The sequence below is a fragment of the Salminus brasiliensis genome, chromosome 15 (genome assembly GCF_030463535.1).
Source record: "Salminus brasiliensis chromosome 15, fSalBra1.hap2, whole genome shotgun sequence".
NCBI classification, from domain to species: domain Eukaryota; kingdom Metazoa; phylum Chordata; class Actinopteri; order Characiformes; family Bryconidae; genus Salminus; species Salminus brasiliensis.
Window position 1 is genome coordinate 9,381,246 of NC_132892.1, and position 16,589 is coordinate 9,397,834.

At 40.5% G+C, this 16,589-nt stretch overlaps 1 protein-coding gene across 2 annotated transcripts in view; it reads left to right on the forward strand.

Moving 5' to 3' along the window:
• The window catches only part of rasa3 (RAS p21 protein activator 3), an 86,286-nt gene extending 69,988 nt beyond the window's left edge, over nt 1-16,298 (forward strand). Inside the window, exons 12-24 of one of the 2 annotated variants that reach the window (XM_072656796.1) lie at nt 472-586; nt 1,167-1,241; nt 1,465-1,588; nt 4,442-4,548; nt 4,768-4,845; nt 4,962-5,039; nt 6,046-6,119; nt 8,393-8,511; nt 9,271-9,353; nt 10,329-10,537; nt 11,680-11,783; nt 11,874-12,057; nt 13,361-16,298. In XM_072656796.1, the coding sequence (XP_072512897.1) occupies nt 472-586; nt 1,167-1,241; nt 1,465-1,588; nt 4,442-4,548; nt 4,768-4,845; nt 4,962-5,039; nt 6,046-6,119; nt 8,393-8,511; nt 9,271-9,353; nt 10,329-10,537; nt 11,680-11,783; nt 11,874-12,057; nt 13,361-13,436 (1,426 nt within the window). In that variant the 3' untranslated portion in view covers nt 13,437-16,298. The remainder of the gene's footprint in view (nt 1-471; nt 587-1,166; nt 1,242-1,464; nt 1,589-4,441; nt 4,549-4,767; nt 4,846-4,961; nt 5,040-6,045; nt 6,120-8,392; nt 8,512-9,270; nt 9,354-10,328; nt 10,538-11,679; nt 11,784-11,873; nt 12,058-13,360) is intronic. The other variant, XM_072656797.1, reaches the window with a different exon arrangement.
• The last annotated feature ends 291 nt before the right edge of the window (nt 16,299-16,589 follow it).

The following is a 16,589-nucleotide window of genomic DNA, read 5'->3' on the forward strand; positions in this document are numbered from 1 at the left end:
GTTGACTTTTGTCGCCCCCTCTGGCACAAAAAGGAACTGTCCTAGATATTGCTCATGTACCTACAAAACACCTGTGGTTTTTAAAAGTCCGTGTTGATCACAGCCCTTTTCCCAAATCAATTGTCAATTGTTTATCACTCACATACACACACACGCACACATACTGTATGTGTCTAGCTGACATTACACTCAGTAGGCCTTAATCACCCCCAAGCAGAAGTGTTTCATTATGGGATCACTCTCTGCTCTGCTCACCCTCAGGGCTCTGACAGACCGTCCAGCTGTTGTTTCACTTGTGTTCTCCAGGCTGAAGGAGTGTTAGCACTTGGTTTGTGGGGCTGCAGATTAATCCTCAGGTTTCAGTGCTATGTTATCGATGACTGAGTTGACACACACTCACACACACACACACACACACACACACACGTTTACAGCAGTTCCAAAGTCGGTGTCTTCCTCTTTGGCCCCCAGGGACCCCAACACGATATTCCGTGGCAATTCACTAACGTCGAAATGCATCGACGAGACAATGAAGCTAGCAGGAATGCACTATCTACAGGTCACCCTTAAACCTATCATTGATGAGGTGAGTCTCTTCTCTCTCTCTCTCTCTCTCTCTCTCTCTGTCCTCTTTCTGTCTCGTTCTCTCTATATATCTCTTGGTCTCCCTCTCTTTTTGTCTCTGACACTTAGGTCTCTTCCTCGCCTCTCTCTCTTTCTCCTCTCTGTCGCTCTCTCTCTTGCTCTCCCTCTCTCTCTTTCTCCTCTCTTTCGCTCTCTCTTGCTCCTCTCTATCTCTCTCTCTCTCTCCCCCTCCTCGCTTTTCTCTCTCTCTGTCTCTCTCTCTCTCTCTCTCTCTCTCTCTGTCCTCTTTCTGTCTCGTTCTCTCTATATATCTCTTGGTCTCCCTCTCTTTTTGTCTCTGACACTTAGGTCTCTTCCTCGCCTCTCTCTCTTTCTCCTCTCTTTCGCTCTCTCTTGCTCCTCTCTATCTCTCTCTCTCTCTCCCTCCTCGCTTTTCTCTCTCTCTGTCTCTCTCTCTCTTTCTCTCCCCCTCTCTCTCTCTCTCTGTCATTCTCTGAGTCAGTTCACTGTCTCATGGGCTTTGTCAGGTGTAATCTTCATCATGTGTGTGTGTATGTGTGTGTATGTGTGTGTGTGTGCAGATCTGCACTGAGCACAAGCCTTGTGAAATCGACCCAGTTAAGCTGAAGGAATCAGAGAATCTGGAAACCAACAGGGTGAGTCACACTCCCCTCTTACTTTGCATGTTTATGAGTGTGTGTGTGTGTGTGTGTGTCTGTGTGTGTTTCTGTGTGTATGCATGCTGATGTGAGGCAGTGTGTGTTATTAATGCATACTTGTTTACTCCTCAACGACACACAAGATGCCATGCAGGAAGTTGCACACGGTTGTGTGTGTGTGTGTATATGTGTTTATTCAACTCCCTTCCTGTGTCCTCAGGAAAACTTGCGGCAGTACGTGGACCGCATCTTCAACGTCATCACCACCTCTGGCGTCAGATGTCCCACAGTCATGTGCGACATCTTCTTCTCTCTCAGAGAGTCCGCTGCCACCCGTTTCCAAGGTAACCGTTTACACACACGAGCAGGCATGTGCAATGCTACCTTGAGATATGCAACGGAATGCCCTGAAGCACAGAAGGGGTGATAGCAGTATATCAGTGTATATCGATCTGCTTCAAAATAATCATAATAATCAAAATAAGTTCCCTCTTCGTCTGTGTAATATTTCCTTTGCTGTCATTTTAATAGTAGCAAATCACAATAAAACATCATTGTGTGAGACATTTTATTAAAAGCAGTATTCTGGATATATTCTTATAGAGGTGTAAAAAATTATTGAGATATGAAAGTATCGCAATGTTTCACAAAACTGCATCGATTCTCAAAAAACACAGATATAGATTGTACTAAGACGCAATATATCATCTTGGCAAAATATAACAATATATATCTACTGGATTAGGGTCAGATTGATATATCTGTCCATTGGTAATAGCAGCCAGTATTAATGACCCATGGATACCTTTTTAACTTATTTTGTGGGTGACTAGAACTCGCAATCTCTTGACGATAGGGAACCCAATATATTGTACATCACAATTCCTAATAACAAAACACATTCTAACATGATTTAAACAATTTAAAGCAACATTATGTAGCATATTTACTTTAAAATAACAGCTTTATCATGTTGATGCTCCACTGAACTGTAAAAGGGAGAATAGTGTCTCCATCCTGGCCACTCCGGGCTCAGTGCACTGCTAACTGCTCTGTGTAATTTAGGAAAACGCTTGTGAGAACTGCATAATCATATTTATGGGAAATTGTGTAGTATTACTTGACTGCCTCAGTCCACATGCTTTTCTAACTTTCAGTGACGGTTCTGTATCTCTGTAATGCTTGTGTAAAGCGTGTCCTTTAGGGGTGCCTCAAAAAGGGAATTACACTGTCTGACTGTAGGGGGAGCCCAGGAGCAAGAAATGACAGTTCTCACATACTGCTGCTTTAAAATAAGAACTAAAGAAAATTTGCAAATTGGTGGGAGTTACATGACAGAAATCCATTGCTACATTATTTGTTTTTGAAGGCCGAGTTTCAGCTTTTGGTTTGAGTTTAAGGAGAGTTGAGTGCCAGAGTTGAGAAGTAACATTTATGTCTGCCATTAAAGCACTGTTTAACTAAAGCTGTTGGGGGTATAGACATTACTGTACAATAAAAGTACAGTTTTACACAAATGTTACAACACGTTTTTATTTTTAAGTCATCTACAGAGACACACTTCTGCACATTCTAAAGCATAATTACTCTTGATCTGATTAAATGAACATTTGTTGCATGCAAAATTAATGCCATTTTCAATTTGTATGGATTTATTATGTGTTTATGTTCAATTCTGTCAATAAAAAGGTATTATGTCCTAAAATGCATCACATGTACCAGACATTACCAGGACTTTATCCTGCCAGCCCCCTAGTACAAGTCCGGGTACTGTCCGAGTGAGCCCATGTGTAAATAGAGCAAGTAATTTTCTGGAGAATTCACAATGGGTCATGCCGTATCTCGTGCACACGATACACAGCTGCCGGCCCTTGCCTAATCCATGACGGAACAGAGTTCATGCATGATAAATTTAGAAAAATGAAGGAAATGTTTTATTTGAACAGGGGCTTTAGAGCAGAGTGATCACTTATTGGAATTTTTACCTCTGAAATCCATCAGGCCCTACTCAGACTTCAGTACTGTTTGCTACTGTGTGGAAATAAAAATGTTGAATTTTATCAGTATTGATCAGCACTTCCACACTGTTCCCAGTACAGCATGTTCCTGACTGTCATGACTGTCCGGAAACCTATATGCTCCTGTCTTTGCAGAGACATTCCTTCTAACAGGGCCGATTGTAATCTGTTCCCAAGAAATTTCTCAGAAAGAGCTCTCCCATTAAAACATGCTCTAGCAGCCCCTCCCTCATCTTTTCATTATTACGCATTTCCTCCTGTATCCTCATTCTCAGTCTCCCTCCTGTTTACTGGCTCTAGCATTTGGAAAAAGTCAGTGGCAGACTAGGTTTGCAATGCACACAGCACCACCTGGGGGACATTGATGGGTATTGGTGTAAAGTTAGACCTCCTGCCTGGTTGGAGTTGAAACCTGCATCCACTGTGATCGTTGCAGAAAACTGAAGATTGGACACCCCTGATTGTGGAGTTCCAACTACTGATCATTTCAACTGATTTACCTATCGACTGTTATTGTTGACTGTTAATCAGCTTCTTGAACCCTTACGACTTCCGTACCTTACCATTACTGTTGTAATAGCCATCCCAACCATCATTGCTGTCCAACAACTCACTCTTCTAGCTGTTGCGGTCAGGGAAGCGTTTTTGCTCCCTAAAGGCCAACATAGAGAGAAAGAGGAGGTGATTATCTCCACAGGCTATCTGGGCCCTCACACAGGACAATACAATAATAACGTCTACTTGCACCTATACTATATACATATATGTATCTTGTAACCTTGTATCCCCATAACAGACAGAAAAACCTTCTTGACCTATTTTGGAGCATTTCTTTTGGTCCATTTGACACATTGTAAAGAACAACTGCCAGATTCACATTATGTCAAAAAGTAAACAATGATAAAAATGTAGATACAAGGTTTTCACATGACTGCAATTTTAGGTCCAGATTTGAAGACCTATGTTTTAGACCATTTTCTGTCCTTTACTCCATGTGAATATTTAATAAAATGTACTTGGACCAAAAGAAATGGCCCCAAAAAGGCTTGGAATACAAGTTAAAAGCATGTTTGAAAATGTACCATATCGGAGATGCAAGGTTTTGTAACAGGAGCATTGATGTGGAGCCTGTTTTTTACTTTGTATTAATGGTGTGTTCGTGTTTCTGTGTGTCCACAGTGGACCAGGACGTGAGGTACACAGCAGTCAGTAGTTTTATTTTTCTGCGTTTCTTCGCCCCGGCCATCCTGTCACCAAACCTTTTTCAGCTTAGACCGCACCATCCGGTGAGTGTGCCCTGTCTGTCTACAGCTAGCTCTGCTTGTTCATATTTTCCCACACATGCTAGGGCTCCCTGTAACGGATAAGACCTGTATTTCTCAGCTGAATAGATAAAACTGGCTACACTGATGCTGTCTTAAAGCTTTTACCAGTTTCTACAGTTGTGTTTGTGTTTATGAGTCACTTGGCCTGAACAGCCCTCTTCCTCCTCTATCTCGTAAAAGGATCCTTGCACATCGCGGACTCTCACGCTCATCTCCAAAACCATCCAAACCTTGGGAAGTCTTGCCAAGTCCAAATCTGTAAGTCTACTGTGTAATGACTTTGAGCTGATCTTGATCTTTCTTACAAATAACTTGCAAGATAAGTTTGGCTCAAATTGTGATATTGACCTCAGCCTTTTCTTTCTGTTCTCCAGGCCAACTTTAAAGAGTCCTACATGGCTGCATTCTACGACTACTTCAACGAGCAGAAGTACGCAGACGCTGTGAAAAACGTGAGTTGCTCCTGCATGACACTGAGTGAGGAGACCAGCCTTGGGCTGATGATTGATGTTATTGAATCCACAGTCCATTAAATACGTTCCAGGTCTTTTGCTTTTCTTTGATCTAATGATTCTAATTATACAGTTATTCTAATCTATAATTAGTTAAACGATTGAAATAATTGTTGCTTACACAAACAGATCATCAGCTAGTTAACTATACTGGGTTACATGCAAATTAAACCAAAAAGCTCTGCACATGCTACCATACCATGTACTGCAGTAACTCAGCAAATTTACAGGATCATCTCAACTTACAGAAGGCATTATTTACACCGATTAGCCATAACATAAACACCTATGCCAAATATGGAGTAGGTCCCACTTGAGCTTTCACAGCAGAACTGACCAATCGAGGTATGGACTTCACAGGACCTCTGAAAGTGTCCTGTGGTATCTGGCACCAAGACATTAGCAGCAGATCCTGTAAGTTGTGAGATGGATTCTCCATGGGTTGCATCAGTGAGCTTTAGGTGCCCATGACCATGTTGCTGGTTCACTGTTTGTTCTTTCTTGGACAACTCTTGGTAGGTACTGACCACTGAATTCCAGAAAAACCCCACTAGCCTTATGTTTTGGAGATGTCGTCTAGGCATCCTTGTCAAAGTGGCTCAGATTTTTATACTTGCCCATTTTTCCTGCTTCATGTTCACTTGCAGTCTAATATATCAACTCCCTGACAGATGCCACTGTAGGTGAAGATAATCAGTATTTTTCACTGCCAGTGGTACTAATGTTACGGCTAATCTGTTTATATCAGAGAATTTTGGCTTCTCTTAGGCTTTTGTCCTTCTCTGGTGTATCTCTAAAGCTCCTGTAGAGACTTTTGCAGTGTTTTTTTGTGAAAGGTATGATAGAGCCAAAATTGAATGAATCAATTAATGTCCAACAAGATGTCCATAAACTTTTCTGCGAGTCCTCATTGGTTGAATTTCTTGTCTTGTGTTTGTGCATGCAGTTTTTGGACCTGATTTCATCCTCTGGGAGGTGGGACCAGAAGAGCATCGAAACACCAATCATGTTGAAAGAAGGGTAAGCAGCATGTTACGCAGGCGATCCTAACAAAAAGACATAAAGGTGTTACGAAGGGTTTCTTCAGCGATGCCTTAGAGGAAGCATTTTTAGAAATGAGATGTGTATGAAGAACCTTTTAAAGGTTTAAGGAAGTCAATGTTTAAAGGTTCTGCTTGCTCACCAAAGAACCCTTTGTAGCACTTTTATTTGTAAGTCATTTTTAGTTACCGCAACCACTTTAGTCTGTGTTTCAAAATGTCATGATCTAAAGTATTGTGATATAATATCTTTGCCATATCGACCACCCCTATGGGAAGCTACTGGTAATCTGTAGCACAATTTTTGGAAGTGTATAAAATTGAATAAAACTTCACTCACACACTTTTTAAAGAACATTAGCATTTTGAGGTCTGCCACTCACAGACTACTACATTAACTTACACTATTGATCTGCAGAGCCCTAGAAGAGGTTAAATGTGTGTTTCTATAACTTGTGTTCCTATAAGGACACTTTCAGGTGTCTTTTTCTTGTATCTCTCTGCTGGGCGCAGGAGCGTTAAACTCACTTTTAAGAGGGTTGATGGGAAGGGCTCCTGCAGGTAAGCCGCACCCGATTGGACGGCCCTGTGACGTTCTGACCCAGCTGTGTCCCATAACATAAGCTCCCAGCCCTGTCCGCTTCCCTGCTTTTTGAGAACAGTAGAACACAGAATGCACTGCAAGACAAAGCCAGTAACGTGCTGAATTGACTGCACACGGAATTAGCTGCCTTTGTTTTTTCATACTGTGTGTTGTGGCCTCTCAGTTTTCCTTGACAGTCCCTCCTCCCTTCGCTTGCCATAGAGACTCTCTCACACGGCACAGCATGGGCCATTCATAGACACATTCTTCATACCTCTTAGAATGAAGTCTGTGCTGATTTAGCTCTAGTGATATCGCTGTAATATCCAGAGTGCTGCAGAATGGTGGTCAGTGTGGCTGAATTCTCACACCCATTTACTTTAATGTGTGATGTTTTTGTGGTCACTGCATTTGAGCCCGAAAGGGATATTAAATAGGAAAGGTAATGCAAGAGCTAAGAACAGCAATTAGTTAGATTTACTGTGAAAGTCATTTCATTTACACTGCCTGACAAATGTTTATGGACACCTAGGCTTTTCATAGGTGTATAGTATAAATGCCCATATTTTCTTTTTTGGTTTGCAGTCATGTAGAATAGAAAGCTGTTATGTTTTGGTACAAATGAAAGTAATGCCAAACCTCACACATTTTATCCCCGGGTTGTAATGTTGGCACACATCAGCAAAACTGCCACACTGGCAAAACATGTTTCAGTATGTGGTTTTAATAACAGATTGGAAATGAAAACTGAAGGGACACATTAGGATGTTCAGAATCATTGAGATATTGTTAGAAGTGTGATTAAAGAATGCTCTGCATCAGACAGTTCCCGCTAATATATCTAACTTATTTTTTGTATTGATTTGACATAATATTAAATGTATTTGTAAGCAATAAAATGTAAATAAAAGATTTGTTATATTCTATATTTGTAAAATCCCCTAAATTTTGGTAAGATTGAACTGCTTTACACATGTTGAAACACATGAAAGACATACATTATTATAACAATCATGTACAGATTTCTGTGAAAGTTTGGATATCCTTGACTAAATGACATTACTCAGTCATTCACTCGCTGAGTAATCGTAAGCGCAGGGGTTGGAACCTTACAGGTAGCCTACATGCACGTGCCACTGGCTGCAACATAATCCCAAAGCATGACTGATCCACCCCCATGCTTAACAGTTGGCAAGGTGTTCTTCTCATGAAGTTCAGTTCTGGTTTCTTCTAAAAGTACTTTTGCTTTTTATTGTGGACAAACAGACAGTTCACTACTTGTCCATTTAAAAATGACATAATGTGTGCATACACAAACTGTACATCCACAATAAACACAATTACAGACACAGATATGCTTAAGTTTTAGTTAATAGGTATTACACATAAATAAAAAAACATATTTTACTTTAAAAACAGCAAAAGTGAATCATGTATCACTAAAGCATCGGACCTTATTACATATAAATGTATGAAAATAGCTTTTACTGCATTTTCTTGACCAAAAATCCAAATTTCAAAATAAGGTGAGGTGACACTAAACTTTTGACAGGCGGTGTACTTATGCTAGTGCAAGCCTTCACAATGAGAGATCTTGTTTGAAAATTTCTTAATGTACTCAAAGCCTTTCTCTCCCTGTGTTACTCTCTCTCTCTCTCCCTCTTTCTCAGATTCATGATCAAACGAGCGCAGGGAAGGAATCGCTTCGGCATGAAGAACTTTAAGAAAAGATGGTTCCGTCTCACTAACCACGAGTTCACCTACCACAAAACCAAAGGTAACTCAAAAGGTTTGTCTGGAGCTTTTACTCTGTGTTAAGTGTCTTAGTGTGTGGGTTCTGTCGTACACTGATCAGCCATAACATTAAAACCACTGACAGGCAAAGTGAATAACAGTAAATTATGTGGTTGCAATGGCCCCTGTAAAGACAGGACTCGTGGGGTGTTCCAGGTATGCAGCGGTCAGTACTTACCAAGTACCAAAAACCACTGATGTGATCCATGTTAATGTATTAATGGTGACAACAGAACACCTTCAGAGGTTATGTAAAGTCCGTGCCTTGACCGGTCAGAGCTGTTTGGCAAGGGGGACCAACGCAAATGAATGTTATGGCTGATCTATATGTATATACACACAGCATTGGTATGTAGATATGGCTGCATATAATGAGGTTTGTTTACTAGTGGACATTTTGTGCATGGTGGTTTGTATGTGTATGCTTTTTGTGCTTACTGAGTTCACACTCCTGACCACATGTTTGTAATTAGGTCCAGTAGTGGTGAACTACGCCACATTTTCTAATGTAGCATGCCGTTTGTGCAAGAATTCAGCGAATTCAGTCGTGGTAAAGCAGTCACCTTGCATGGCACAGATTATGTAAGAGCAGAATTAAAAATGTAAATAATACACAGTAGAAGTATAATACAACTGTGTGACTCATTAAAAGTGGATAAGGACAGCTTTAAGGACAAATTTGGTATGTGGGTGTTTCAGTAACCTGTCACTTATTTGAATTGTCTGTTAAAGTTGTGCTGTACTTTGTCTATAGGTGAAGGTGCTCTGTGCAGAATCCCTATTGAGAACATCCTGGCAGTGGAGAGATTAGAGGAGGAGTCTTTCAAGATGAAGAATGTAAGAACAAATACCTACTCCCCCCATATGATGTTTCAATCATGGAGCACCTAAATGCTTACTCAACACTTTACTTTTCTGTGACGTAAAAGCTTTCATTGAACAGCCATGTCATCAGTTGCAAAGACACAGAGGCAAAAACAAGCTGTTTTATTCTCCGTGATAAAGAAAGGGTTAGAAATGGTCATGGACACTTTAACACACAACATAATACTATATTGATGCAATAAATGGCCAGGATCTGGCCTTGGAGCATGCAGTCAGTGATGTCTTTATGTATGATGGAAGAATTTGTAAGAATTTGTGATAATTACTGATGAGCACAGGCTTAAAGGCTCATTTATCTCATCGTAATATATGGATACAGACAGAACCTTCTGTCCATACTCTGTGTTTGTTTCGCCCGTATTTCTGCATGTTCTGTAAAAGCTTACGAATACGGGCTGAACAGAGCAGAACCGTTTACACCGCTGCCTCGTTAGTGTCTTTTGTAGTAAGTACATTATCACAACCATCAAATATAGTTTCACCCCCTTTCACCCCTAGTGTAGTCAATCAGCCAATCAAGACGTATTTGGTGTCTGAACTTTACTCTGTTAGTTTGGGATGGGAGCTGTGAGGCTAATACTATAATATAGATGTCACATGAAAACATTACTTTAGCCCTGTCAGAGCAGAGCAGAGCCAAAGAAGCAATGTTCAGACACGTCAAAAATGTCTTAGATAACGCACTGTATTCAGACTAAGGGGGGAACTGTTTACATCAGTGTGACAGTTCTAAAATTGAAATATTAAAGCTGATAAATAATATTTTAATATTCACTTATTTCTGTGTACTAATTGACTAGATTAGGACATCGAGCCAGGAGGTTACCGGTTACCTCAATATGTGAATATCAGAATCACACAAAATATACCCTGAATCCCCTCAAAATCACGACCTTATTTGACTTTGTCTTCATCTGTGCTCCGCAGATGTTTCAGGTCATCCAGCCAGAGAGGGCGCTCTACATCCAGGCCAACAACTGCGTGGAAGCGCGTGACTGGATCGATATCCTCACCAAGGTTAGCCAGTGCAACCGCAAGCGCCTGAGCACCTACCATCCCTCCGCCTACCTCAACGGCCACTGGCTCTGCTGCAAGCAGTCTATAGACTCCGCCCCCGGCTGCACGCCCTGCACTGGGTGAGTCCTCGCTACTGCCTAATAGGCCTGCGCTACACACTGTTTGTTAATGGCTGTGACAAACTTGGCCTTTGCGATAGTGATATTGACGAGGCTTGCGGTAGGTAAATAACCCATGGTACATATGTTTGATGCCCCCACCGGAAGTCAGGTTAAAGACAGGGAGGACTGCACGCACTCACAGAAGAAGTACAGAAAAAGAGGAAACAGTGGTACAAAATGAGTCTCCCTCACACAGAGGCAGAGTGCAGTGCAGGCCATGTGTCACCTTTATATTTCAGAGTGAGAATCTCACTCCAGAAACGTGCTAATGGTAAAGGTAAATATAAAGGTTTATTTAATTGCAATATTATATTTAAATAAAATTAGAGACCCTGCCAATATTATGCTGGATCAGACGTCACAATAAAAAAAAATCAGATCCAATACTGTAACAAATCTAACCTGAAATGGATGGTAGAGTGAGTGTATAGTTGTTTTTAGATGCCTGTCTTAGAAATAGCACATTTAAAGCTTTCTATAAATAAATAAATAAATAAATAAATCAGTTATCCCAGATCAGTATTGGCCAATGTAAAAGCTTCAATATAATATTATTAAATACTGATCATAGTACAGTAGATATTGCAAACAATTATGCCTTGGCAAGTACAATTATTTGAAATCTAGTATTATAATATTATCAGATAATTTCACTTATTTTAAGACATGTTTACTTGTATTAACTCATTCTGTCATAAAATTGTCTTCTATTGGCAGTTTTAGTCATTTTAGTAAATAGGATTTACAGTTAAAAATATTTACAATATTATTTAAGCTGAATGTCCATTATTTTTGTACTTTTATTATAAGAAACGTTACATTTTGTAACATTTTGCTCTGGGGATTGAACTCTCATCTTCTGATAGATCCAAATAGAGCCAACGCTTAGATGGTTGGGCAGCTCACCAGGCATTTGATCAGTTTGAGAACCACTGGCTTAGTAAACAAGAAAAAAGAGGTCATTATCATAATATGGCAGACATACTAATTAAGGAGCGTTTCACATTTCTGTTCAAGAACCGCAACGACAGCGCTAGAAATACTGGTACACTGTATGTGTGGATGAGTGAAGACTGTGGTGTTTCTGCATGTTTCTGCAGTGGCCTACCTGCCAACATTCAGCTGGACATAGATGGAGATCGAGAGACAGAGCGGATCTTCTCGCTCTTCAGCACCTACATGTCCAAGCTTGTCAAAATGCAGGGTACGTGTGAGGGTCCATATCCTGGTCTGTTGTATTCTAGATCAGCTAGTCAGTGTATTTTTAATAACCTGGTTCCACATCTGATCACAGAGGCCTGCGGCAGCAAGTCCGTATATGATGGACCCGAGCAGGAGGAGTACTCCACCTTCGTCATAGACGACCCGCAAGAGACGTACAAGATCCTGAAGCAGGTCGTCTCGGCCGTGCAGACACTGGAGCAGCAGCACGCACAGTACAAGCGCGACAAGTTCAGGAAAACAAAATATGGCAGCCAGTGAGTAGGACTGTAAAATGACTTTTCACTCTTTGAGCTGTCAGAAATCTGGCAGGTCTGGCTTTCGAATGTGAGGCACATTTCCATTACCTAACTTAGTTACCCACCCAGCACCAGACGTCATATGGACGTTGTTTTTTGGGATAAATCACAGTTTTAGCACAAAGTGGACATCCTTTTTTGGACCACCTAGAGCCCTAATATGAGAATTATTTTGTGAAAACAACATGTACAAACCCAAACTAGTGTTTCTGAACATAATTGCTGCTGGTTAATAACGTAATGTATTGATGCATTGGAAAGAATGTGGCGCGTGAAACGACAGCTTTTGACGACTGCACTTAAAGCAGTGAAGGGCCGGCGCCCAATACAGCACGTGTAATTTAGACATAGAGGAACGTCTTTTTCTAGACATCTTTTCAACGACCTGAAATAGGCCACGTTTTCACTTTTCAACCAAATATCAATGTTGTTAAGATGTCACAAAAGTCACATTTTCAGCTCCTTTTTAACAGGTTTTTGCTGGGTGAGTAGCCATATCTTTATATATCTCGTTAGCGCACTAACTTAACTTGGTTAAACGAATATTTCCTTTTCACATGGTGAATCACTACTTTCATTTCTGTATAGCTTCTGATGTTTAGAATGAAAGATGCTAAGCCAAATTTGCTAACTAACACTGGAAGTAAATACCTAATAAACATGCATGTAAAAACATGCCCAAAATCTGCTGAAAAGCTGTGTAAACAAGTTTAGTAAAACAGCATGGAAAAGTATTTTAGATTATTTACTTTTAAGATGAATTTTTAACTGGAACTACATTATCATCTGGATTTGTAGTACTACTCCACTTTTCAGACTAGGCTACAATGTGTGGAATGATACGTTCACAAAGCTACGTTCACACAGCAGATAAAAGTGGCCCAAAACCGATCTATTGCACCATATGTTTTGTGTGTGGCAGTTTGAACAGCCCAAAACACACTGAATCGGACTTTTTCAGTTCTGCTTTGGAACACTTTCGTAAGTAGTCTTGAAATGCGATATGTGGCAGTGTGCCTCAGTCTGAACCATACCATGTTCTATATCAATTCGATTTGTATGTGGGAAAACAAATGAAGATCTGTATGTGTTTTGAGCGGGTTGAGAAGTGCTGTGAAACGTGTATTAATAAAGCCTGGTGAGCTTGGTGACAACCTAGGTCTAGTGTTTGTTAGCACTAGATGTTAACAAGGGATGGCAAATGATGCTGCTGTTGGAAAACACATTAATCTCAAGTTTGTTTACTTGTTTGTTCATACAGGGAGCATCCGATTGGTGACAAGAGCTTCCAGTGCTACATCCGCCAGCAATCAGAGAGCTCCACCTACTCAATCTGACCTAATTGCCCACCGCCATGATGCCCTTCTCTCTGCAGAGAACAGCGCGGCAATGACCGTACGTCACAGGAACAATGAGTTGTGATTGAGGGAAAGAAGTTGAGAAAGGAGAGTGAGATGAAGCAGGGAAGAGTCTCACTCGAAGCTATACCTTTTTGTATGATGTACACACCCAATCAACAGCTTTCCACTGAACTGTGTGTCAGCGGCCACGCACTTTAATCGTCACACCTGCCCTGTTGACGATGTAGCTCTGCCTCACGGCACGTTTTAAAAATTGTAATGCAATTTTTTTAATGAAATGGAAAAAAAAGAAGGAAAAATATGGATCCACCAATGAGAGACTTTGTTTTATGTATAGAGGATTTTATTCTATCCCTTCTAAAACTTCAGGACCAAACTATAGGTCTGAGAATATTATTTTCTTTTTTTTCCTTTATATTTTAGTCAGCGAGAGTCTTGTTGGTGCATGCCTGTTAATACGAGCCTCGCAGCCAATCCCGGTCCAGACAGTTAAGAACCTGCGGACGTTATCTTTGGGAATTCGGGTAAAGGGTACACATTTTTAAATTTCCAATGAAACAGTGCTGCCAATGTAAGTATAGCCAAAGTACAGCATAAATAACTCTTGGAAGTCAGATGGCCAGAGGCTTCATTGTTCTGAATTGGGACGGTTTGTGTTTCAGAGGACCTATCTGAATCAGACGTTAACTGTAACCATTGTTTTGTTATTCTTATAACGACTGTGTCCAAGACATGCCGTTATAGATTGACTGTCGTTATGGAAGGTTGTGGTTTTTATTTTTGACATTTTGTGGTATCAGAAGTGTTTCTTTGATTATTTTGCCTGCACCTTGCCCTTGTCTAGACGTGTTGCAGTATTGTCTCATCCTTCTCTGAACATTCCTTAACACCTCCGGCATGGAAACTGTCAGCCAAACACAATCAGCTGAAGGAGTCTAGCATTGTGGATAGTGTAGTTAAGTTATAGCACTGTGCAAAAGTCAAAGGCCACCTTTCATTTAGTTCCCTTCCAATCAAATTGGTCAATAAATAAAAGTTCAGCATAAGAAAGAACAGCAGAAAAGAAAATACCTTCATAAGAAAACCCCAGAGTAGCCCCTGCAGCTAAATATAATATCCAAATGTTTTTGTAGTTATTGAGCCCACCCCTTCCCTTTATTACAGCTTCCATCTTCCACTTGTATCTGCTGGAAGATGTTCCCACACCTATCCAAGCCATCCCAAACACTGAACTCAGGTCAGTCCATTGTTCGGAGAACACCAGCAGCTTCCGCATCCGTCTCCTTTTTTGTAAACTTTTGCTTTTCTCAGTAAGAGCTTCTTGATTGGTTCCACATCCTTTCTGAACCACAGCGTTGAGGTGTCTTCTCACAGTGGAAGCATGAATACAAACACCTGTTGATATGGTCAGATCTGTAGCGAGAGTTATGAAGATCTGATTTCTTGCCTCTCTAAGATGATTGCTTATCTGATGAGGGGAGTTTAGGTGTCCCATTATCTTTGTATCTTATATCTGATTTCCTCAAATTTAACCTATAATGTGTATAATGTGCTTCCATGATGGCCCGGGGGGTGTTGTGAGTTTGAATCCCAAGCCATGATGCTTTGCCATCAGCAGTCGGAGTCCAAAAGAGATGCCGGAGACGTGTGAAGTCCTACCTCTCCTAGTGTCGGAAGAGCACTAGGAGCATTGCTAGTGCCAGGGGGAGCTAAGAATGGGTTAATGGGCAGCACCAAATTAGGAGGAAAAGGAAAATAGTGATGAAGGGTGGTCTGTAGCTTTTGCGCAGTACTGAACGTGTACATTGGTACATGCCAAAAATATCTGAATGTCACCGTTTGAGTAAAAGCCAGAGCAGGGTTTAGACTGGCGTCTGGCATGACACTACAGACAGCTCAGTACTATCATTTTGAGACCAATTCAAAGCCAATCACTTTAGGGCTCCTTTCTAAAATCTGAATCATCTAAGCAAACCTGACTGGCGTACAACAGCCGCCCTCATGAGAACAGACTGCCAGTTACATCGATGCCAGACATTTTTTTGGTGTTTTGTACTTTTTGTTGAATTTTATGTACTGTAAGTAATGCATTTTCTATCTGTGTCTTGTACTGAGAACTGTTGCCCTTTGAGATACAGGTTACACAACCTGTGCGTGTGTGTATGTGTGTGTGTGTGTGTGTGAGAGTGATTGAGAACTCAAGCAAGCATGTATGAAGGAGTGTGTGGTCGGATGGAATCGGAGAAGCATCGACCAATTTTTCTTTTGAAGAATTCTCAAAGTTTCATGTTTCTGTTCCCCATTTTCTCCAGTGATCTCCCAGCATTTCATTTCTGTGTCGTTCTTCCGTGTTTGAGGTTCTGAACTATATTGATGACCCACTTGCCTCACTATAATTCGCTCAGTAATGCATGGTTTAGTGTGAATATATTGTTTTAGTAGAAGCCAGGCGAGCTTCTGCTACCCACTTCAAAAAGTTCAGTATTTATTTTTATATCACAGTATAACATTTTGTGGAAGAAACTATTTGATTACAAAAATAAAACTAGCGTCTTCAGACGTACAGTATAAACGATGCAATCATTTTATGATCAGTTATTTTACCAATATCTGATCAGTTACAAATTATAATTGATAACTCCTATAGTCCAGCTTCAAATCAATGATTTTCTTTAAAGTGAAACCTTAAAAAAGGGAGAACAGTGTATTTTCTATAAGTATATAAAGAGTATTATTACAAGTCTGTGATGTGTACAGGTCAAATGTGGAACGAGTGATGAAAATATGGATGCAACGTTTTGTTTGTTTGGGTTTTTTGTCCAAATGAAGGCAATAGCAACAAAACGGTGTTGGTGTTTTTATTGTGTCTCTATTTGAGTTTTTTCTATTTGAGTTGTTCTATTTGAGACAGCAGAACATGTGTACACCAGCGGTGAACGGTTAGGACGAACCTGACTGTTTATCATAATGAGTTTGTGTATAAATGTTTGACAGTTGTTTCTGAGATGACATTTTCGGTAGATTTCAAATAGACATCGAGTGCTCAGTATTTGCGGCATATTCCCATAAGACCCATAAGAAAAGCATTATCAAGAAGTTAAAAAAATGTTTAAAAAGAGTGTAAAGTAA